The sequence below is a fragment of the Lupinus angustifolius genome, chromosome LG03 (genome assembly GCF_001865875.1).
Source record: "Lupinus angustifolius cultivar Tanjil chromosome LG03, LupAngTanjil_v1.0, whole genome shotgun sequence".
NCBI classification, from domain to species: Eukaryota; Viridiplantae; Streptophyta; class Magnoliopsida; order Fabales; family Fabaceae; genus Lupinus; species Lupinus angustifolius.
The window spans coordinates 29922481-29947853 of record NC_032011.1 but is presented as its reverse complement, the minus strand read 5'-3'; the positions used below and the strand labels follow the sequence as shown (position 1 = coordinate 29947853).

The following is a 25373-nucleotide window of genomic DNA, read 5'->3' as shown; positions in this document are numbered from 1 at the left end:
TTCTTGATAAAATGTGGAAATAAATTATGAGAAATTACTGTATTCTATTCTGCCTTCTGATTTGGTTTAATTACACTTTGTACTGCTCAATATATAATGGTAACATAGACCACAAGGAAAATTGGTGTAATTTTGGAATCAACTAAAGTGTTGAGTACTTAACTTTATAAGATGTCAGAAACTTTTCTAATTATATATATGGCAATTTGTTATTTGGGATTGCACAAATAAAATCAAGCATCATAGGAGGATATAACATTAAAGAAAAGGTATAGAATCTCTCACCATATCCAAAAATTACTTACCAAGAACAAACATTTATCTAAAATTAATGAAACAATTACAGTGGGTCATGAAAATACATGTGTTAGAACAGTATTGACTTGGGTCAGTTAGAGTTACTGTTTTTACATTGCAACTTTTATCAATTTTCAAACTAGATTAAAGTGATATAAGATTGATCCCTACGTAGACTAAAAGATCAAAAATTTAATTCCTATGAGCAACATTTGTTAGAAGGAATAGTCACGCACCCTAAAATAGATTGATTCTTTACACGTAAGGTGAGAAGATATATTAGTTATACCAAAAGAAATTAATAAAGTGAACTTGTTAGTAAGATGCCAAACTGAGAATATACAAATCAAAGTAAATTGAAAAACATAAAATCAATAGGAGAAATGGAAAGCTAATTTACTACATAGAAACAAAACTGATACTAAATATGTGAATCCAAATATATTCTGGGAATTTCATAATGATGCTATGATTGATGTAAGAATATAAATCATAGCATATAAGAATATGTATGGAGTACAAAGAATAACACTTTTCAATACCTAATTGGTCATTTATACTTCAGAATGTCCCAAAACATAGAAGGTATAGGGACTATCCCAACAAACAGATAATGTGTGTTGATCCATTGCTCTTGAAATACTGAGCAATCTACTTTTTCATATTTTTCTGTTCTCTTTTGCAGCATCTGCATCTATTTTCTTAACAGTCTATAGTTACAACTAAACTGATTCTTTTTTTCCAACTATCTATTTTCCAGCATCATGTCTTAGGATTTTATGTAAAACCGACTCGGAGCATTGACCGAATCAGGGTGTCTCGCTTCAAACTACAACGAAAGCAAGGATTGCGTGCATTATAAACCAATATAGTATGATTCCAAGCCGCAAGACGGGTTGTCTCATCAGAGTTCGATCACATGAGACCCTGCAAGAATATGAACACAAGTTATTCATCAAAATGGACAATCCTGTGCTGTAGAGGTCACGCTAGGGTCCAGGGGAGGGACGAAGCTACTATGTGTGGCCATAGTAGGCAACCTCATGTTAAATTTCATGAAATTAAAGAACACAAGCCATTCGTCAAAAAAGGATGGCCCAACACACAAGGCTCCCACCTAGTAGGGCTTGAGGATAATAAATGTATGCATCCTTACCGTCACAAGCAAAAGGTTGTTTGCAGGATTTGAACACGACCTCCAAGTCACAAGGCAAACAACCTTACGTTGTGCCGAGGTCACCCTCTACAAGCCATTTATCAAATTTAAAGAAATTTAAAGGGAAAAATATGCCTACCACAAGCCATCAATCAAGTCGGTCAAAGGTCTAGTAAATCTTGGGACAACTTTGGATGAAGTGAGTGATTTGAAACCATGGACTGCAACAAAAAGTAGGGAAATCAGAATTAAATAAAAGGAATTGTAAGGTGTTTCAGAAAGCACCAGAAGCCAGCACACAGGTTAGGTAGAGCAAAATTACCTTTGTCATCCTCTTCATCTTCTATCCTACTAGTACTACCAGGGTCTTCATCTACTGCAATGGCAACATGTTCGGTATTTCCCTTGCGCAAACTGCGGACTTGAGGTGCTACAAAAGTTCCTCTTGCCGACCACTCGTTCGTCTAAAAAACAAAGCCAAATAAATTCAATCCCTTCAAATTCAAATCAATCACAATTGTTTCAAAGCTTTGTAATGACAATTTATCTATGTTCCTTTAGTTACTACTGATAGACACAGTTTATTCATTTATGCTTTATAAAATATAAAATATTGACTATAAATTTAGATCAGAGTCAAAGGGTTAGTTGAAAACCAAACTTTTGAAATTGGAAGCTTATAATATCTGGTTTAACAAATATATTGTGAATGTTGTTGATCATGGCAACGCAATGCATAATAAAATACTCATGTTACTTTTTGAAGATCTGACTCAAATAGGATTTTAATTTAATACAGGATTCTGGTACTAGTGCAATTTACATTTGTTGCCAATGCTATATCCTTCAAAGAGAAACTACAAATGCATTCATGCAAGTTTAGGCAAGCAAACAGAGTAGCCACATGAAAAATAACTATGTAATCCTTTTCAAGAGAAAAACAATAAATAGACAAGTAAATAATTGATTTCCTCACCACTGGCTCCACCTCCACGATTTCCGAGCTTGTGCTAGCTTCCTTTCCAGGTTCTTCCACTCCTTCAAGCAAATTCAAATGCAATTCTTTCTCACGCAGGGACCTCTCAAGAGTTTCGACTTTGTGGTTCGATTCTTCTAGTTTACTCTTTTCTACTTGCAACAATGTATCCTTGTTTTCAGTAACTGTTCTTAGATTCTCCAGTTCTGATAATAAAGACATCAGCTTCCTATGAAGTATTTCTTTGTATTCATGAACCTGACTATTGCTCTTCATATCAGGATGCATATCATGCATGCCCTCTTGAGATACAATCATGTCAATCCACATCAAAAATTCAAACAGCTCATCGGAATTTCTCTGGTTGCTCATTTGTGATGCATGAAGAACATCATTAGTGCATCTAGTAACCTCTTGCCTTAAGAAAGAAATTTCAGCATCTCTTTCTTGCAATTGGGATTGAAGCTTTTCAACCTCAGAAAGGAGACTTGCGGACAGGTGGTGAAGCTCATCAAACTTATTTACAGTTATGGAAAGCTTTTTCATAACCTTACCACGAGAAGATTCAAGGTTCTCAATCTCTTGACTCTTTTGCTGAACAACCTTTTCAAGTTCTGCAATCTTCTTTGTCGAATCTTCCATTTGCACCTCTTCCTCATCAATTGCATGCATTAGTGCTTCAATTTCTGCAATAAACAATTAAATTCCAGAAATATTCTAAGTTCTCATTTGTAAAAAAAGTACTACAAGTTAACTTAAAAGACATGAGGAGTCCTAAAAAGCTAACCTTGGTCTTTGGCAGCCAGCAAATCAGTCTGAGATCTGATTTTCTCTTCTAATTCAGCTGCAATCCCTTGCATATCCTGTTGTTCATTCAGTCTCTGTTCGAGCTTCTTCTTTTCTGCCTCGACCACATCCACCTGTTTCTTTAAATTATGTTCTTGAATTCTAACAGATTGAAGATCTCGAGAGTAACTGTTTGCGGCAGCTTCAGCATCCTTAATCTGTTTCACGAGGTCTGAGCAAATCCTGTCTCTTTGAACATCCTTCTCCTGAAGCTCTCTCTGCAAATTTGTTATAGTAGCCTTCATTTCCTTTTGATTAGCATCAAAAAATTCAGTTTTTATACTAGCAAACTCCTTTGCAGCCAAACTCAGTCTATCTCCCACGGTTTTAATACACTCCTCAAACATGACGTCATCAAATGATGGTATTTTCAAGTTAACCCCAAGATCTGAAGATTCAACCTTATTCCCAACCAGTCCGGCTTTTCCATTTTCAATTACATTGACAGAATTAATGCATGCTTCATAAAGGTAGCCAACGTTCCTATGTAATGCAACAAGTTGCCCATCTCGTTCTCTAATTTCTTTCTTCATAGATTCCCATGACTCTCTTTGGGAAATCATTTCCCTTTGAATACTCGCCATTAGTTTAGATAGAGTTTTGTCTTGCTCTTGGGCCAAATTTGAGTGTACGTTTATTCTTTCCTTAAGAGAAGGTATCTCCACCAAAAACTCTTGCAGCTGATGCCCAAGAAGATGAAAGAAATCAATTAGGGCATTGTCGTCATAGTGATCAACTCCAAAATCTGACCAAGAATCTGTGGACCCAAGGCTCTTCTGAAGTAGAAATGTCACAAGTTTTTAGGAAGAATAATAAGTTCTATTACACAATAATGATGGTAATAATAATAACAAGAATGCAATTAAGCCATGCCATAAAAATTAATTCAATGAGACAAATCAGAAGCTACATTATCCAAAGAATAAAATTTGAGCCATCACTTTAAACCAGAAAAGATTGCTTTTTGAAACTAGAATTGCAGCATTCCATATATAATAAAAATATGGCTCCACCTTCAATTACAGACTTACACATTAAGAAACAATTTACTTATATTTCCAATTTATCACAATTCTTAGAAAATTTTTAATACATGAACTTGAGAAAAGCAAATAAAAAAATTCTAAAAGAGTTCAGAAAATAACATTAAGGACAAGAGCTATTTGAAATAATGATGACTACAGCATAACAAAAATATGCACCAAAACATGAAAATCGATCTACTCTTTCTGCAACAAACATCATCAGTGCTCAATTTGTTATGGGTTGAAAAGTCACCTTTTGTTTACAAAATCTAAATCAACTTAGAATATTAGAAAGAAAAGATGACACATTAAGGAAACAGAATGCGGTAAGCCTAGAAATTCCGATGCAACAAAGCAGTACAATGCCTCCGCATAGCAGAGAAGCAGACTACCATAATTAACCAATCACAGAACACAAAAAATGAGGCCATGAACACAACCTTATCCCATAACATATTTAAGCAGAAAAGAACACCTTGAAAATATGCATTAGGCTCAAATAAGATACATCAAACAATGGCAATGATCATATATTCATATATCAACAGTATATTCATATAGCACAGTGCAATGACAGACGTTATACCCCACCCCAAACATATTAGTACAGGAAATCAAACCATCACATTGCTGTCAAATATCTGCCAACTGCATTGAATATTAAATTTCTCATTCTCATAATATACCAAATGAAAGACAGTTGGTGTAGAATACAGAAAATATCAAAAACTGCATAGGAAAAAATGTTATTGCAAATAACTGGTGGAGTATCTATGTGATATCAATACCTTATAATCAGATGACTTGTTTAACAAACCATCATATCCCTTTTTGAGAGATGAATCCACCACACTGCCAGCATTGTTTCCTTTCATACATGACTCAAGACCAGTCTCCAGGTTACGAAACGATTCCAAATCCATGGAAAAAGCATCAGCCATTAAATTTTGAACCTCACCAAAGCCTTTGCAGAATTGGCTCATGCTAGATTTTAATCCTATGATCTCAGAAAAATGGCTCTTTCCCTCCTCATGCAAAGCTGACAACTTTTCAAGATGTGAGAGAGCTTCCAGTTTGGCAGCCTCGGCTGAATCTCTTTCTTTCCTGAGATCATTGAGTTCAGCAGCTACATTTGTGAGCTCCTCCTGAAAAGCATCATTCCTATCTTGAACTTCGTTCAACTCTGCCAAGAGGAGCTCTGCTGCTCTTTTAGATTTCCTGGATTCTTGTTCAGAAGACACTACAGCACCACGTAGATCAGAGCATCGTTTACCAATCCAGTCCAACTTCTTCACTGGATCACTTATATGACCTTCACCATCAAATTCAATCTCACCTAACTTGTTCAATATCAATTCCAAATAATTTTCTTGCTCCTTCAAATTGTGCTCGGCTGTTGCCAAGTGACTCTTCAGAAGCAAACTCTCAGATTCAAGAGCTTCTAACCTACCTGGGTAGGTTAACAACTCCGTCAACTTCCTTGCATGCTCTTCAAGAATGTGTTCCCTGTTTAGGATCTCAGATTTCAAGTGCTCCATCTCAATACTCATCCCTTCAATTGTTTGTTTTAGACTGTCTCTTTGTTGCACCACTGACTTCCCTTTCCTGACTGCAACATTTAATTTCTCTCTGACAGAAGCTGTCTTCTGCTCCTCCTGATTACGAAGCTGTTGCAATTCCTCATTTCTTTTACTTAGAGTATCAACATCGGCAGATAAAGATGTTTGCTTTTCCAAAGTTCTATCTCTCTCCTCCTTCACATGCACCAATTCGCTCAAAGCCACCTCCAAATCTTTTTTATATCTATCAACATTTGCCTCTGCTTGATTAAAAAGCTCTTGCAACTCATCATTTCTTTTATGCAAAGCTTCAAATTCACCAGATATAGATGGCTGCTCTCTCAAAATTCTATCTCTCTCCTCCTTCATATGCACCAATTCCCTCAAAGCTTGCTCCAGATCGTTTTTATATCTATCAACATTGACAGACAATGATGTTTGCTTTTCCAAAGTTCTATCTCTCTCCTCCTTCACATGCGCCAATTCGCTCAAAGCCACCTCCAGATCTTTTTTATATCTATTAACGTTTGCCTCTGCTTGACTAAGAAGCTCTTGCAACTCATCATTTCTTTTATGCAAAGCTTCAAGCTCACCAGATAAAGATGTTTGCTCTCTCAAAGTTCTATCTCTCTCCTCCTTCACATGCACCAATTCCCTCAAAGCTTGCTCCAGATCATTTTTATAGCTATCAACATCAGCAGATAAAGATGTTTGCTTTTCCAAAGTTCTATCTCTCTCCTCCTTCACAAGCACCAATTCACTCAAAGCCACCTCCAGATCCTTTTTATATCTATCAACATTTGCCTCTGCTTGATTAAGAAGCTCTTGCAACTCATCATTTCTTTTACACAAAGCTTCAAATTCACCAGATAAAGATGTTTGCTCTCTCAAAGTTCTATCTCTCTCCTCCTTCACATGCACCAATTCCCTCAAAGCTTGCTCCAGATCATTTTTGTAGCTATCAACATCAGCAGATAAAGATGTTTGCTTTTCCAAAGTTCTCTCTCTCTCCTCCTTCACATGCACCAATTCACTCAAAGCCACCTCCAGATCCTTTTTATATCTATCAACATTTGCCTCTGCTTGATTAAGAAGCTCTTGCAACTCATCATTTCTTTTATGCAAAGCTTCAAATTCACCAGATAAAGATGTTTGCTCTCTCAGAGTTCTATCTCTCTCCTCCTTCACATGCACTAATTCACTCAAAGCTTGCTCCAGATCGTTTTTATATCTATCAAAATTGGCCTCCCCTCGATCAAGAAGTTCTTGCAGCTCATCACATCTTTTACTCAGAACTTCAACTTCACCGGATAAAGATGTTTGCTTTTCCAAAATTTTATCTCTCTCCTCCTTCACATGCACTAATTCGCTCAAAGCCTCCTCCAGATCCTTTTTATGACTATCAACATTTGCCTCCTCCCTATCATACAAATCTATGCTTCTTGCCTCATGAAGGGTATCAACATCCTTTTGCAAATGGTGTCCATCAAGTGGAACCCCAACTGGAGGTTTCGTTGATGAAAAACTTGCATGATTTGCAATAAGCTTTCTCAGCAATTCTTCCAAGGAATCAATATTTGGAGCAACAGAATCCAGATCCTCTGTTTCAGATTCTGACAATGCATCACTGACTAAGTCTTGCAATTTCCTGATTTTGCCATTGATGGTGAAAACTTGTTCTTCATGTGCAGTTTTCAGATCCAATTCATCCTTCAAACTAGTTATTTCATTATGCAGCTTTTCATTCTCAAGTTCAGTTTGCTTTGTCTGCGATGATAATTTCTCATGTTCAAGTATCCAAGCCTCCATTTTCTCAGAATCATGTGCAGCTTTCTGTTCCAATTCATCCGTCAAACTAGTTATTTCATTATGCAGTTTTTCATTCTCAAGTTCAGTTTGCTTTGTCTGCGATGATAGTTTCTCATTTTCAAGTATTAAAGCCTCCATTTTCTCAGAAAGGTGCTCTCTCTCAGATGCAAGAGCTTTAAGGTCTGCTTGAACAGCAGACAATCTCCTTTGAGACTCTTCCAGATCAGCATTTAGCAATCCACAATAACTTTCGTATTTTTCAATCTCGAGCTGAAGAGAATCTACATGATGATTAGCCTCAGCAAGTGCTCTTCCTACCCATTCAATTCTATCTTCCATCTCCATAGACTGCAAATGTGAAGGCATATCAATACTGTCTACAAGCCCTTCCCATCTCTGAACTAAGCTGTTTCTTTCCATCAATGACTGCTCCAGCATTTCATTTTGCTCAGCCAATACATAATACTTAGTCTGCACCTCCTCAAATGTTTTTCTAAAATCATCTCCTGAATCTGGTTGCAGTGGACTATCATCTTTTTTCCAGGAATCTGTGACAACATAACCACCATCAGAGTACGAACCTCCTCCTGCAGAATCCTTCTGCCCCCACTCATTCATAGACAATGAATTGGCAGCAACTGACCTAGCCAGCCAATCAATCTTTTCAATTATATCTCTGGAATGAAATTGCTCGGGCAGATCCAAGTCTTCCAAAACTTCTTCTATCCTCTGAAGCACTGAATCTTTAAGAAGAAATGACTCTCTCAAGGCATTAGCTGAATTACGAATATATGAAAGCTCAGACTCTAGAGCATCCACACGCTCACCAGCCTCTGCATAGGTCTTAAGTTTTGTTTCAACCTCATGGAGTCTAGTATCTTTCAACTGCAACTCCTGCAAGCATCTTTCCAACTCACTGGATGTCTCTGCCAGAGACTGTTTGAGGCCATCCCTCTGTACAACCAACCCTTTCCCCTTGGAAACAGCAATACCAAGTTTCTCCCGAATAGAGGACACCCGTTGTTCTGAATTCTCAAGTTCATGTTTTTTCTCGTGCAACTCAGAACGAGTAGCAGAAAGAGCTTCCTCAGCCTGTTGTAAGTTTTCCTTTAGAACAAGGATTTCATTCTCATTCTCAAGACGTAGGTTGTCTAGAGAATGAATATTTTCCTTCAGTTCAGATAATTCTATCTCTTTAGATCCATAGCCTTCTTTTGTCATGTGTAACTGGATTTCAGTCTCTCTGTTTTTCTGCAAGAGACTAGATACTAATGTTTCTAAGCATGAAAGAGGTGATTTATTTATCTCCACCATTGAAGTTTCCACATTAAGCACAGCCGCAACATCTTCAATCAGCTTACTGACAGAATCTAAACCAAGACACTTCATCTTGAATTCCTCCAGTTCTATTTCCCTCTGCATCAATTCTGACCTCATCTCCTTGGTAACAGACTCAAGTTCTAGCTTCTTATTCAATATGTCCCCAAGATGATCCATAATGACCTGATAGTTATTAAAGTTCAGAAGATCAGGCAGTGCTTCGATTTGCCCATCTATCTTACCTTCACCAATGAATCCCCCATGACCATGCACAAGTTCTCTCAGGTCATTATACATTTTATGCAATACACCAACAGCCAATTCATTTCTTCCAAGAAGATCATCACATTTCAGATTCACTTCTTTATGTGCAGTAGAGGTTATTTCAAGTTCTGAATAAGTAGCATCAAGTTTCTTCTGAAGATCAAAAATCAATTCAGTGACCGCATTAACAGAAACTGCTAACCGATGACTGATATCCATGCTATCATGATCGTCAGAATCACTTATTGAGGATAAAGTTTTCCCAACTGATTCATTCAGCTTGCTAATTAATTCCACTATCTCAGCAATAGTATTCCAGCCTTGTCCAAGTATTGACCTCTCTGTCACTTCCTTCTTCATATTTTCCAGTTGACTACCAATACTAGAAAACATCTCATTTGAACTTTGTTTCACACCATACATTTCAGTACGCAACTCACTAATTTTTGAATGGCAATGTCCAATCTTTTCATAAAGTTCATAATTTTTCGTTTTTAGATGGATACCCTCTTCCTTTAAAGATTTGCAGAGTTCGTCAAGATGACATTTCTTTTCTTCAATGTCACCCAGAAGCTGCTTTGCAGCTTCACATTGAACTGCAAGTTCAATATTGGAAGCCTCCACATTTGAACAATATTGCTGCAATTCTTCAAACTGACGTCTGAGATTATTGTACTTTGCATCATCATTTTTTCTACCATCTCGCTCCCCCTTGAACAATGTACATGCGTTCTGAACATCAAGCTTCCACTTTGTAAGCAATTTTCTCAAGTGTCCAATTTGATCCTTGGTTAACATTAATGAATCTGATGGTGACTGAACTGCACTGGAATCCTTTCCTTCTACCTCATGCTCATCTTCAGGTGATTTTGATTCAAATGCCTGTATCAATCTTGATATCCTGGGTGAAGAAAGTTTTTCACTAGACCTGCCAAAGGATCCTGATCGAGAATGCAACACAGTAACTGACTTTTCAAGCTTCGACAATACTTGCTCCACCTCATTCAAACAGGTATTCAAGGAAACAAATCCAAGAGTTTCATCAAAGACTTCATGCTCAAGAAGATTCTGAGGTGGCCCCCCAGATGAATCGTCTTCTGGATTCTGATCCATGTGCAGAGAATCTTCCGCAATTGCAATTTTAAGGCCCTCACTTTTTGTGCGTGAAAGATGTGCTTGATTCCCACGATATGCATGTTGAAATAGTGGTTGAAATGGTTTCTTACTGATTTCTTCTATCTTTGCCTTATGCTCATCCAATGTGCTAGTGAGTAAGACATTTTCCTTGGTAAGTTGTTCCAGGTGGCCTGTAGCTTCTTTAAGGTTGGTGTCAAACCTCATTCGTTCCCCCTTTTCGAGAGCTAACTCCTCTTGTAGTTCATCAAGCTGAGAAGAGAGTCTTTGATTCTCAAGAACAACAGGCTCATTCTCCTCTTCGAGATTTTTAATCTTATCGGCTGATAATGCAAGGTTCCCACATAAGTTGGAATTTTCTTCCTGTAAACTTGCCACCATATTTTTGTTTTCAACCAAATCTAATGATATCCTATCAACCTCATTTGTGAGATGCTCAATTTCTGCTTTGATCGTATTCTTATCTTCAGTCACCAAAGAGATTTGGTCAATTAGGTTGGAATTTTCAGCTTTTAGTGTTTCCACTAAACTCTTGAAGTCAGCTAACTCAGTTGCCAGCTTCTTACTTTCATGTAAATGAAATTCCTTCTCCTCCAAAAGTTTGTTTTTTTCCGTGATCATCAAACCAAGAGTTTCATCAAAGCCTTCGTTTTCTTCCTGCAAACCTGAAATCAAGACTCTGCAGTCAACCAACTCTGTGGACAGATCTAATGACTCTTTTTGAGACATCTCAAAACAAATCTGAAGGTCAATTACTCTGGCAGAAAGAGCTTCAACATTTGCCTCAGCAATATTAAATTGGTTTTGCATTTCTACGCTCCTGCTGGAAACATTGTGTAGTTCAACACGGCATTTTTCCAGTTCTTCATTAAGCTGTTTATTCTTCTCATTTACTTCATTCATGCCCCTGTTTTCTTCCTGTAAACCTGAAATCAAGCCTCTGCAGTCAGCCAACTCTGTGGACAGATCCAATGACTCTTTTTGAGCCATTTCGAAACAAAGCTGCAGTTCAACCACTCTGGAAGAAAGAGCTTCCATATTTGCATCGGCGATATTAAATTGGTTTTGCATCTCTACACTTCTGCTGGAAACATCTTGTAGTTCAACACGGCAATTTTCAAGTTCCTCATTAAGGTGTTGATTCTTCTCATTTACTTCATTATGAGAAGCTTGGAGCTGAGATAGTTTGTCAACCAACTGGTAATGCTGATTATCAGACTCCACTTGCTGCTCCAGTTGTTCAGCTAGTTGCAAATTGAATATATTTTTCATTAAATTTGCAAGAAACAATTCTTCTTTGAGTCTCTCAAATGCTTCTGAAATGGCATTATCTTGTATAATTGAACTACTAAGTAAAGGACCCGGATCAGAAACTGCTCCTCTTGACTTGAGTAGAAAGTGATAATCTTCTTCTTTAAGACCCCTTATAATTACAGCCAGCTGCGAGAGATTAACCGAGCTTGCATCAAAAATAGGAGAAACATCCAACGGTCTAGCCGGATCAATCTCATGAGCTCTTTTTGACAACTCATGAGTTTTATCCACAACTTCCGATTCAACAGGAGCGCTATGCTGCTTAAGCTCCTCCTGGAGCTCCCTGTCCTGTCGGCTACCAAGTCCTTCAATAATCTGCTCTTGACCAGAGTGAGGAGGCATTGCTTCAAAATATGAATCCGGCAATGTTCCTCTAGCCAAATTACTCATAGAAGGCCCAGTAATTGCAATACCATCTTCTTGTTCTTTATCGGAGCCTGAAAGGTTGTCTGATGCGGTGTCCCTGAGAGAGGAGAATGTGTCAACTGACTTCCCTAGTTGTTTCAACTGCTCACCATCACCAACCTCGAACAAAGAAATCTTCTTTTCACCATCACTCATTGCATCGGTGATTTGATCAGACTTCATCATATCCAAACCATCAGCTTCCTGCATTGCCCCTACCCAGCAACAAATGAGAATAAAAATTATAAATCAAATCCACATATCAGTTTTCCCACCCAACTAATACCCTTAATACGTAAAAATAAACATCATTAGAGTAGCAAGAAAATGAATGGATGTGTGTGTAGAGAGAGAGAGAACAACCTAAATCTTTTACCTGATCTTCCCTCGGATGTATTGGGAATATCCTCAGATAAAAGCAAGGACTCTTCCTTCTTTTCACCCTCTCTTTCAACTGGAACAGAGTCGCCCACTGCATCTTCAAAAGAAACAGATGGGGACAAGATGTCAACAGGTGCAGAGACATGATCATTTGTTGCTCCACCTTCAAACCTTAGGCTATCAGAAGTACTCAAGAAAATATCCTGTGCCACATAAGGACCAGTATTCGTAGCACTTTCCCCTTGATCTTTGACAGACAAATCAGAATCATTGTCCCCTTGAACCTGCTGAAGGGCTAGCTTACTACTAGAGTCCACTTCTGTTTCGACATAAGGACCAGTGTCCCTAGCACTTTCCCCTTGATCTTTGACAGATAACTCAGAGTCATTCTCCCCCTGAACCTGCTGAAGGGCTAACTTACTATTAGAGTCCACTTCTGTTTCGACACCGATGACGGATGACGAATCATATGTAATGGCCACCGATAACGAATCAACAGATGGATCAATATCATCAGGAGCTAATGAGTTTGTCCCAGACTGTGATTCTAATGATTCTGTGATAACCACATTGGAGTCAGTTTCAGCATTTCCATCAGTAACCTGAGATGATTCCACCGGTGTAGGGTTACTACTTGCTGCATCAGCATCAGACTCAAGTTGCTGATGTTTACTATATTTATTTGATGATTTTCCACGGCTACTACCACCTTTATTGTCCTTCTTCTGACGAAATTGTTGGAGCTGACAATGATAACAAAACGAGTCGAAATTAATAAGCTGCGACCATTCTAATCTACACCCTATATATATTGAAACCGAATAATGAAATAGAACAGCAAAATGAAGAGAAATACAAAGTCATATACTTTCCAATCCCACCAATAGGAAAACTTTCCGAGTCAGTTCACACATCAGCGTTATGAAAATAAAAGGAATGGCCGAAAAGGTAACTGCTATTACATACAGTATATTGCACTGTTTAATTATCTTAGGAGGATTTGGATCTGGATCCTCTAAAGAGAACGGCACATTTTAAAGAGTAAAGTGCAAGTCATGAGAGCTAATGAGAAAATGAAGAGAGTCGATCCTCACATACCCATTATCCATTATATGGGTACTTGTGTTTTATAAAATTATAAATCGTTGCTTTGCAGGATCCAGATCCTTCTAGTAATCAGGTTTTAAAATGCATACCACATCACTACAAACACATCAGGCTAAGATTGTAAACCACACTCAGAAACTTAAAAACCCGAAGCTTAATGATTTCCTAATTCGTACACAACAACTACCCGACAACTCTAATTGGAACCATAACGCAACTACATAAACTTGTTCTCTCGAAACATAAGACTACACAGCTCACTTGAGCAGCCTTCCAGCATATATGAGGCGGTTAAATATACACAGTCTTACCTCACAAGAGAAGAGGACAATTCCACGATACAATTCATTCATTCTTATTCAAAGTAAACACAGCAACTTAAAACATTAAAAAAAGGTGATACCTTTTTTCTTCCGGCTGCGAGTAGATCGGTTCGGCTCTTGCCCTTTTCCATTCTCCGATCCACCCCGTTCTTACTCCCCACTGTAACAGCTAATATCAACAATACACAATCCCTTCCCACAATTTAGATCCTCCTTTATACTGCAACCCCAAAATCAAATATCATTACAGTTACAAATGACCAACAAGGTAATTAATAATTACAGTGATTGATTGAAAACAATAAATAAATAAATAAACGAATATGTCGATTCATACAATTGTGAAAAATGGAGCTTACAAAATTGAAAACATTAAAAAATATTGTTTTGAATAAGAAAGATTGGTATTTTAAATTTCTACAACATGAATCAAAGAGAGAAGTATAATAATATGAATGAATAATGAATAATAATAATGAGAATAATAATAACCTGGAATGAGGAATGAAACGACGTCGTAGCGAATGTCATTCAAGGTTTGAAATGGAATCGTTGTGGTGAAGGTGAAGGTGGTGTGTGAGATCTAAACGCAATGGAACGCGAGCGTTATATTCTCCATTGGTGAAGTGTACAATCAAACCAATAACCCAAAATATACAATTCAATCAAAACTTTAATCATATATTTACATTCAAAAAACTTCAGAGATTTACTTACTATTCGTCACGCAAAATTCAATAATTTGAATTAATAATTAAATCTAAATTTTATATAAAATATTAAGAATTTATTAATTTTTTATTTTCAACTATTTTATTTAATTTCATTTCATTTTTTTTTTAATTATTTCAACAATGCATGCGGGCGACGTGCAAATCCGTTTTAAAATGGACAGGTTTCCGTTAAACCAATATGGGCATGTCTGTGTTTGCTTAAATTTTTGTGGACATTCGTGGGCGCAGACTAAATGATTCGGACGGCACATTTTGCCATCTCTACTTGTATTATTTATTTTTTTGAAAAGTCAATAATGAGAAAACATGAATAATGGATAATACATTGATAGTGTATAAAACTCATACACGATATACATTCCATATTTTTTTTATTATTTGTTTTAGCTCCAATAGGATCTAGCTTTTGCCCTTCTTGTGAAAAAGAAAATGTACTAAAATTAAATAATAGTAAATTACACTGACACCCCCTGAGTTTTAGTGAAATTACACAAATCACCCCTCACTTTTCTAAACTTACACAAATCTCTCATAGTTTTGTACTTTCATTACACTGACCACCCCTGTATAAGAAATAAGTGTAATCTTTTAAACAAAAAATGTGATAAATGCAATTAAGTTAAACAAAACATGATATATTGTGTAAACAAGTCTAAATAATATACAAATCAATGTATCTTTATTATTTTTTGTTACAAAATGCATCAACAATTCTAAAGAAATATTGTTTAAATCGACAGGGGTGGTCAGTGTAATGAAAGTACAAAACTATGGGAGGTTTGTGTAAGTTTAGAAAAGTGAGAGGTGGTTTGTGTAATTTCACTAAAACTCAGGGGTATTAGTGTAATTTACTCTAAATAATAACTTTGTTTAATGTGGGTGAGTGATAGTTATTATTGGTGTTTTTTTCTATATAGATTATTAGGTAATCTTTCCCTTCTAATTTGGTTTATTTTTCATTTATTTTTTAATTGTGTTGCACTTTTTTATTTGAGGTGGAGATAGATAGGTGACTTACTTCTTACCGATATCTAGCATTTTTTATTTTTTAATATTATTACAAATAAGTTAGATATATTGTATTTATACTTATATTGTAAAACTTGAACCGAAATTAATTTGGAAGAAGTCATGTATTATGTTTACTCAATTTAAACGGTTAAAACGTTCAGTCAGACTGGGTGATTTCATATATAATTTTTATTTATAAATATATAACTATATATAAATGTAAAATTTTGATAATTCTAATTGTATATATATTGAATAACATTTGTCCATTTTTCTGTCAAAGAAAAACAAAACATTAGAGTAATGTTCCATTTTTTTAATTTTAGATGGACTCCTTGGTTCACTTTCCACTTTATTCCAGTTTAATCGGATTTAACACAGTCAAATCAGAATTTCTCTTATTCAAAGCAATACAATCCTCATTCAGTTAAGATTGCAAATTAAAGGTATTTTCAAATTTGATCAGCAGTCAAATCAATCACATCGATTGCTCTAATATGTTTCTCACAACATTAATTTATAGTATGTTTGGATGGATGAAATTAAAAACACTAATATTTTTAAGATTTTTTTATTAATGAAAATGGAATTGAATTTTTCTAAAACTTCAAAATTTATTTCCATTCAAATTTGAAAAAGGAAAAATGAAATTAATCTCTCAAAGATATCTCTATGCTCAATTAGGAAATTTGGAGATGAACAAGGAATTTCATTAATAACTGGTTGTTTTGATCTTTTAGAACAACTCATTGAATTTAATAAATCTTTTTAGGAGGCTCGAATGACCATAGATAGGACTAATCCAATTTTTAAAGTAAGATGGTTGACTGATCATGATCATGCTTGTTGTTAGAAATTTCTCAAATTGATTTTCCATTTCCATAAAGAATATAATTAAGAACTTTTAGGTCCAAATTATCTCTTTCTTAGAACAAATATGGACTCATTTGTCCATTTGACAAGTTTGATAGAATCAATGTTGGACTTATTGGATCCTTAGCAATTTATGAGAGGATTGGTTATTGGGGGTCTATAGAAAGTCTATTTTTTGAAATCTGTGAGAGATAAAAAAGAATAAGGATATTTTTTATCATCGAGTAGAGATGAATACTATATAATAGGGATGAGAAATTCTTTGGTGTTGATTAATAAGACGAGAATAAATATAGAGTCGTATTCTACATGTCAATACCAACAACAATGAAATTTAGAGTAAAAGAAAAATTTATTGACTTTATAAATTGTGAGGGTTCAAATCCCTTATCTATAAATGAATCAATGGATAAACAACATGTTGCACCCAAAAATGGTGAATAGAAAAATATTTGATTCTTATTAAATCAATGGATTCAAGTAATAAATAAAGAAGGAAGAGAATGGATTGAATGAAAGGAGAATCACTTTCTTAGTTCTTTTCCATTGTACATTCTAGTACGGGAAATGAGTTTTTGATTTTTTAGAGAATTACTTCTCTTCCAATTCATTATAATTAATTCTATCTCAATGTTAGGACTAATAAATGAGACTGATTATTAAGTAGGTAACATCTGATCTATATGATTGTTGTCCATATCTGAAAAATCGACTTAGATAGAAGAAATGATGATAACGACATGGCCATGTTAGCATCTGCTACTTTGAAAAATCTTGCTTCATGCTAAAGCCAAGGCCATGTTGCTTGAGCATAAAAAGTTCATGTTATCCATATAGAAAAGGTAGTACAAATCCATGAAGTCATCCATATGAAAGACACATGTGTTTTCCCTCTACTACCTCTAAACATACACTCAAAAAATATTGACTTAGGTATTGGAATCTATTTTCAGGTATTCATCCATGGCAGCCCAAGACCAAGAGCTGCCTAAATTCAGCAAGGAGATTCATATTCCGACCAACTCCTCCTTAACATAGAACAACATAATCTTTGCTCGACTAATATCACAAACAATAGAATATTGATCTATCTCTTTCCATTTCAATCTACTACATATCATTTATCTAAAATATAATATATCTTCTTATGTCAAATGATAATTTTTCTCCTTAATCATTTAAGGTAATCACAATTGTCCCCTTCTTTAATGTTTAATCTTCTAAAATTGTGAAATATGGAGAAATTGTAAACCCTATACCAAGATTTGAGAGGTCGTTTTGTAGTTTTCATAAAAGAACCTGACTATATGACCAAATTCTCAAAATCTCCACCCCTATATAATAGTAGTTTTGAGATTAACATTTGCATAATTCAATATTTTCTTGTTAGCCTATATTTCCAAGGGTGTAAACTTGGGCTATAAGTAACCATATCACTTTCTTCATTTGCCAAAAAAAGCTAGGGCACAAGTCTTCTTCCAAAAAAATCATTTTTTAGGAATTCTCAAGTGCTATTAGTTTCTTATTGAAACTTGTAAACTACCCATAAAAATTTTCCTAACAATCTATGGTTTCTATTGTTATGTTGTCAATTGTTATTACTCTTTATATGAAACTGTTCAATAGTATGTTGATTGTAATGAATCATATAGTTGATGTATAATTGAAATAAGGATTTAACCTGAAGTAAGAAAAATATTAGACCGTCTAATTAACATTTATTAAGAAAATGGTCTCATAAAAATATATTGAACTCAAGTCAACAAAACTAACAATAATTGAACTCGAAAAGAAAACTTATCTTACTTCTCATAATTTGATATATCTTATTGCAAAATTATTACATAATTAAATTATATGATATATAATGAGTACTGATTTTTATATTGTTATCAGAATATGTTTTAAATCCTCAATTTTATCCGAACTTTGATATTCAACTTTCATATAATAAAATTAGGGGTCCCAACAAATGTGCAAGCCTTAAGCCTTATAAAAAGGGATATGAATTTACCATTGATCTTTTTTTGGTCTATGCTTACAAGTAGCTCAATAGTGACATTTTAACTATTCATTAAGTTATCATTATAGTGGTTGTTAACATTAAAATTAAGAATGGTCAAGTTTTTATTTTATTTTGTGTAGCTTTAACAATTATAAATTCCATAATTAATTACCGTAGATATTGAGTTATTGACCCACAAGGTAAAGAAATGTCATTTACTTTGACTTAATTACCTTTAAAAATGCATTTATTTAATGTTATTCATGTTTTCAAACAACATTAAGTGGTAGCATTTATTGATTTGGATGTAAGGTTTCTTATATGATTGTGCTAGTCATTGTGAATATATATATTTTTTGGTTTCCTACAAGTATCCTTGCACTGGAGGCAATCATGTCCGAGTCGGGAACATCCATATGTACGTGAGACTAACTCTCCCAACGGGTATTTTTTCCATCCACAAGATCGAACCTGAAACCTTGCTTAAAGGGAATCAAACATGTACCACTTGAATTAACGCTCGTTGGTATTGTGGATATATATTTGGGAGTACATTTTATTGTTCCAAAAAAATCATTAACTTGAAGTGCAACATGATTTTGTTCTCATCTTTCATCAAAAAAGTAATTTCACATATTAATACTAAGCAAAATTAGTGTATAAATCAACGAATTGTGGAAGGAGATGAGGGCTAGTTTAGGGATTACAAAGAGTTTGGAACTTTGGATGATACCTACCTGAACTTGCCGCATTGCTTTATTTTTGGATCCGAATTTATCCTAAACTCGCATTGAAGCCGTTTAGGTTTGCTACTTATGGGTACCAGATCTATGGGGTTGGATCCATAAATTAAGAAAAATATTAAAAATATTTCTTAGTAATTTATGCAATTTCGTATCATTTTCATGTAATTCCATATGTTATTTAGACAATCAAAAAGAGAAAAAAGTTAAATAAATATAAATATAATTAAAACACAAATTAAGTTAACTATTAAATAAAACTCATTATCCTCGGACTAATATAATAAAAAAAGTCACTACTTAAACATTATTGTAAGAAATTTATTTAGTAAGAAATATTAAATCAATATAATATGACATTGCACATATGAATTAACAACATATCACATTGTTTAATAACCTAACAATCATTGTTTAATAACCTAACAATCATTGTTTAACAATATAACAATCACATTAATTAATCAATGTGATATTATAATTATATATTAACAATATAATATTACACTTATGATTAACATGATATTATAATTATATTGTTATATATACATATTTAAAAAGGAATATCATATACAAGTACCTGCAGTCTAAATACTTCATTGCCCGAATCCAGATATCTGACACAAATTATCCTAAGGTCATAGTGCCATTGCCATTTGTAGCTAGGCTTTATGTGTTATGCATATATAATTTTTTTTTGGTTTCTCACATGTATCTTGCAGTGGAAGCAATCCTATCCTATCTGAGCCGAGAATATCCACATGTACGTGAGACTAACTCTTCCAACGACATTTTTTTCATCCACAGACTCGAACTCGATATCCTACTTAAGGGAAATCAAACATGTATCACTTGAATTAACGCCCGTTGGTATGCATATATAAATTTATAGATGTTAAAGTTGGGTTAAAGAGTGAAGAAACATGACATAATGTTTTTGATAAAAATATATTATTTAACATCAATGGATGAAAATATTTTTTAATTCAGGATCACTTTTCCCTATTGGAATCCCCTTAACTTTTTATTCCAATCATTTATTAATTTTAACCATTCCCACAATCATATTTGTTTTTCTTTAACAAGTCAAAATAGTTATTATAATTTTTATGTAATAATGGAAAGAAAATTCAAAGAAGAGAGAGAAGAATATAATTAATATAAGAAACAAAAGAAAACTAGCAAGCTTTTTTATCCTTACTGTCATGCACTTTCCAAGAAAGAATTATTATATAGTTTAAAATTAAGGGAGCAACTCCACTTAGTTATAAAAGTTAATATACTGAATAATTCAAATCATATAAACAATAGATTTTTATAAAATAAAAATTAAGTTACACTGACACTCCTGAGTTTTAGTGAAATTATATAAACTATTCATCACTTTTTTACACCTACACAAACCCTAATTTTTATACTTTCGTTACAATGATCACCATTGTACGACAAATAAATGTAATCTTTTAAACAAAAAATGTGATAAATGTAATTTAGTTAAACAAAACATGACATACTGTGGAGACAAACTCACATAACATATGAGTTGATATATTTTTATTGTTTTTTTGTTCGTTATGATGTAGTATAATAACGATTTAAACAACATCTCTATAGAATTGTTGTTGCATTTTGTAACAAAAAATAATAAAAATACATTGATTTGTATATTATTTAGACTTATCTCTATAATATACTATGTTTTGTTTAACTTAATTTTATTTATCATATTTTTGTTTAAAATATTACATTTATTTCATGCAGTGGTGATTCATTGTATTGAAAGTATAAAGTATGAGTTTGTGTAGGTGTAGAAAACTAATTAGTGTAATTTTACTAAAACTCAGAAATATCAGTATAATTTACTCTAAAATAAATAACTAAAATGTATAATATTTTAACTTACTTCTAAAGTAAATAAATCCAACAACTAAAATAATCTTAATCAAAACTTCACTATTGAAAATGAAATAATATATAGGTTATATTATGTTTGGTCCCATCTATTTCCTTATATTTAACTGTCCCCACAAAACATCTTAAATAATAGTTTGCTAAATTAAGAAGTTGAGTATTTTTCTTTTTTCTTTTCATTTCAAAGTTAAAATAAATGTTTTTTTTTTCTCTCTTTAAAATAGTGAGTTATCACAAATATCTAAATTACATGTTCTAAAAATAGAAATCTTATTTAAATTCTCCCTACTATCAACTGACTTTAGTTCAAGTGATACATGCTTAATTTCGGGTTTGAATCTTATGGATAGAAAAAATGTCCGTTAGGAGAGTTAGCCCCACGTACCTGTGAATATTCCGGCTCGGACAGAATTACCTCCAGTACGAAGTGCGAAGATACATGTGGGAAACCAAAAAAAATTCCACATTCAAAAACTTATTTATTTTATTTGATAAACAGTCATTGACTGTTGCCAGTTGGTGTCTGATCCTAATCCAAATTAGATGAAACTTTAGGATAAGCATCAATCATTCGTTCAAACAATCGTAACTAGTGTTATTTCCGAGAATTGAATTTTTGACATTTTAATATTCCTGAGATTTAATGGTCTTGTATTATTATATCAACACATTAATCGAGAAAATTAGGATTAAATAAAAAGCGCTGTCGTTGCCACGTCATCAAAAACGTGTTCTTTCTTCCTTTCTATTTCTATGGCGGCGAACCTTATCGTCTCCATTTACTCCATTCTTCTCACCCTTTCTCTCTCTTCATTTTCTTCTCTCTCTTTCTCTTCATTTGTTTGAACAAACAAAGTAAGAAGCATTAGTGAAAGAATCAAATCTGTGAAGTAAGGTTATATATATATATAGAGAGTACCAGAGTAATTATGGAAGTTATGGTGGGTCCCACTTTCACCATCGCCGGAGAGCACCCTAACGCCGACGCGGCTATTTTTGACGACGGATCTGGTTTCAGGAAGGCGGAGTTCTTCACCGCCGATTCATCGGAAAGTTCGTCGTCCATCGGAACACCGGATAACAGCGACAACGACGAGGATGAGGATGATGATGAAGAAGAGGTTCAGAGCAAGTTCAAGGGTTTGGTTTCTTTGGAAGATTCTCTTCCATTCAAGTTAGTTTCTTTTTATTTTTTTTAATTTTTAATTTTTATTTATTTTTTAATTTGTTCATGTTTAATAATTGTTTCTATGAGATCCTTTATATTTTGATGTTCAATTTATTTATTTTGTAACTAAATTGATTGCCTATATTATGGCAATTCAATATTTGTTCGATCTTAATGACATTTGTGAGTTGAATTCTGGAGGATAATCAGGAAAGGGAAATGCTCGGAAGCTACGAAATACACTTATAACAGACTCTGAAACCTTATATTCCTCTTTATTTCCCTCCAAAACTCAAATCGTAAATCTGACCAAATATCGGTTTGGTCATGAAAATGTATACAAATTGAAGAAATGCTTCTATTTGATCATACAATAAATTTGGTCATTGTGAGAATCTTATTGTTTTTTTGTGAACTAAATTGTTTATTTTGCTATATCAAATGACAAAATTGAATAATGTGGACAATTTAATAGAACAAAATTTACTAGTGATAGAAGCACAATTGCAAATTAATTTGAGTGAAATATCTATTTACACTCACTACATCATCATCTACCACTCATTATTACTTGTTTGAAGCGACATGATCGGTGATGATATAACGATAGTGTATAAAACTCACGAGTTCATATATTTTTTTCGATTTTGTGTTTATATTATAAACTGTGATTTTGATTTCTTAAGGAAATTTCTGATATGGGTTTTGTGACTTATACACATAGGAAGGGATTATCAAGCCATTTTATAGGTAAATCAAAATCATTCACAGATCTATCTCAAGTGAATACAGTGAAGGAACTAGAAAAGCAAGAGAATCCATTCAACAAGAGGAAAAGGGTTCTAATTGCTGCAAAATGGTCAAGAAGATCTTTCTATAGTTGGTCCAACCCGAAATCGATGCCCATTTTACCTATGGTTGATGAGGATCAAGATGATAGTTTCTATGATGAAGAAGCAGAAGATGATAAAGGTAGAAGAAAAGTATCACCTTCTTCATCATCTTCTTCCTTAGACGGTAAGAAACAACAACAAGAAGAAGAACAAGATCAAGTTCATCAAATGAGACAACTTGATAACAATAATAGAGTACCTCAATCTTATGCTGCACATATGAGGCTTAGACTAGGGAGTTTTAAGTCAAGGAGCTTTTCTCTTGCCGATTTGCAAGAACACGATAACGAGGAAGAGGAAGAAGAAGACGACGACGAGGAGGATTAACGTTTTTAATCGTGGTCTTAATCGGTAAGAACTTGTTTATGTTGTGTTTACTGTAATTGCGAACTATTACTAGAAAATATGACTGATATGGTTGTATGCCATCTTGAAGATGGTCAAAATCATAATGTTATTGTCCATATTTTTTTATTCATTTGTGTCTGTTTTTTTGTTCCACTTGTTGATAAATAAATAAATTAAAGTGGTGTTATTAACTAAGTTGAAAATCTTATCTTATCATGTTTGTGTTAGAAATTAGAACATAGAAATGGAATCTTGTTAAAGGATATTCTGTTCCTCTATAAAAGTAATGAAAGCTATATATAATGACATGATGAAACATAGTTCCTCATTTTCTAGTGTGGATATGGATATATAATGGAATCATGTTCATAAAAAAGAGAGAAAAAACAATTTAACAATTGGGTTTATAAATCATTGTTGGTTGTAGTCCACTTGGTCATATACCAATTCCTATGGGTGGGGAGCATGTTAGGTCATATGATCCATTCTTGGTATCTATAGGATACAAGCATATCTTTTGTCCCAAAAAGTGTGTCACTTCATGTACTACTTTTTTGATTGGTTAGAAAAATATTTTATTATTAAATTTTAAACTTAAATATATGTTTTCCAACCAATTAGAGGAAGTGTCATACAACGTGATACTCTCTTTTGGTATAGCTCTTTTGGTATAGCAGATGACCCCTAAAGGATGGATGAGGATCTAATATCCTAAACAATATCTCGGATCAATAAAAACATGTCATGTTTATTAAAATTGACACATGGTTAGGGATATCATTTGAGACGAGAGATCTTTATTCCTAAACGAAGTTGTTATTTGTTGTTTGATTTTTTTGAACAACTTTATAATATTCTATACCTATGGATGAGAGAAGGAAATGAATGTTTTTGGTGGTTTTTGTTTCTTCGGAAATATGGTGGAGAAAGTGTATTGGTCAAAAGGTCTATTAATTAGAATGTATATTGGGTAGATCTTATCCTATATTTTAGACTATTGACATATATCTGTAAAATAAATACTTTACATTATGTCTCTATTAAACTATTACACCATGGTTTGCAAGTTGTGCCCACCATCTTGTCTCTAGTACAAGTGGAACAATAATAAGAAAAGCAAAAAAAAAAACGATCATCATTTGGCTCTGAAAAAAGTAATACAAATAAACGATAAATGATGTATCAATTATGTATAAATATTTACACTAATAATACATAAATATCATATTTGAATTTCATTTGTGTTGATTTGTTGTGGTAGACATTCTATGACATGGGTCATGCATACTTTTGGTGCGTCACATTCACATAAAGGAACTATAATAAGACCCATTCAAATTAATGCAATAATAGTTGTGGGTCTCCTTAGTTTTCTATCCTCTAACATAAAATAAAATCATATCTTCTTTTTTAATCAATTAAAATATTTTATTTTTACATACATATGAAAGTAATGATGAGTATATTCTCACTTTTTATGATAAAGACAATTATTTTAGAGAAGCTTGATTGGTTGGTTAGGTACCAATTAACAAATATGAAAAGTAATTAATTTAATATTTTCAACATTTTGGTGGTGCAATTTTTTTATGCTAACAACCAATTATACATGGATCACCTTGGAACTTTTTTATATTATTTATCTACTTAAACTAGCAATAATTTTATGATGCTCCTTGTAAATTGTGTTCCTTTCTAGTACGACTTCTAATACTAAAGAGAATCGAAACTCGGAGATGAATAGATGTATCTATGATCAATTCTATTAGAT

At 33.8% G+C, this 25373-nt stretch overlaps 2 protein-coding genes across 2 annotated transcripts; one reads left to right on the top strand and one right to left on the bottom strand.

Moving 5' to 3' along the window:
* LOC109344451 (golgin subfamily B member 1-like) lies at positions 730–14542 on the bottom strand. Its single transcript, XM_019583260.1, is given in 12 exon segments — positions 730–1224; positions 1593–1674; positions 1776–1917; positions 2430–3115; positions 3217–4051; positions 5089–6051; positions 6397–6736; positions 6842–12320; positions 12469–12494; positions 12496–13229; positions 13997–14136; positions 14409–14542. Coding segments are annotated over 11 exon segments (9441 nt in total). The 5' UTR covers positions 14048–14136; positions 14409–14542; the 3' UTR covers positions 730–1121.
* LOC109344450 (nucleolin-like) lies at positions 21965–23793 on the top strand. Its single transcript, XM_019583259.1, has 2 exons — positions 21965–22367; positions 23086–23793. The coding sequence occupies exons 1-2, from the start codon at positions 22123–22125 to the stop codon at positions 23579–23581; spliced, it is 741 nt and encodes a 246-aa protein (XP_019438804.1). The 5' UTR covers positions 21965–22122; the 3' UTR covers positions 23582–23793.

Coding starts and splice junctions, on each gene's coding strand:
- LOC109344450 (XM_019583259.1), top strand. CDS start 22,123: ATGGAAGTTATGGTGGGTCCCACTTTCACCATCGCCGGAGAGCACCCT. Junction 22,368..23,085: donor GAAGATTCTCTTCCATTCAA/GTTAGTTTCTTT, acceptor TTATACACATAG/GAAGGGATTATCAAGCCATT.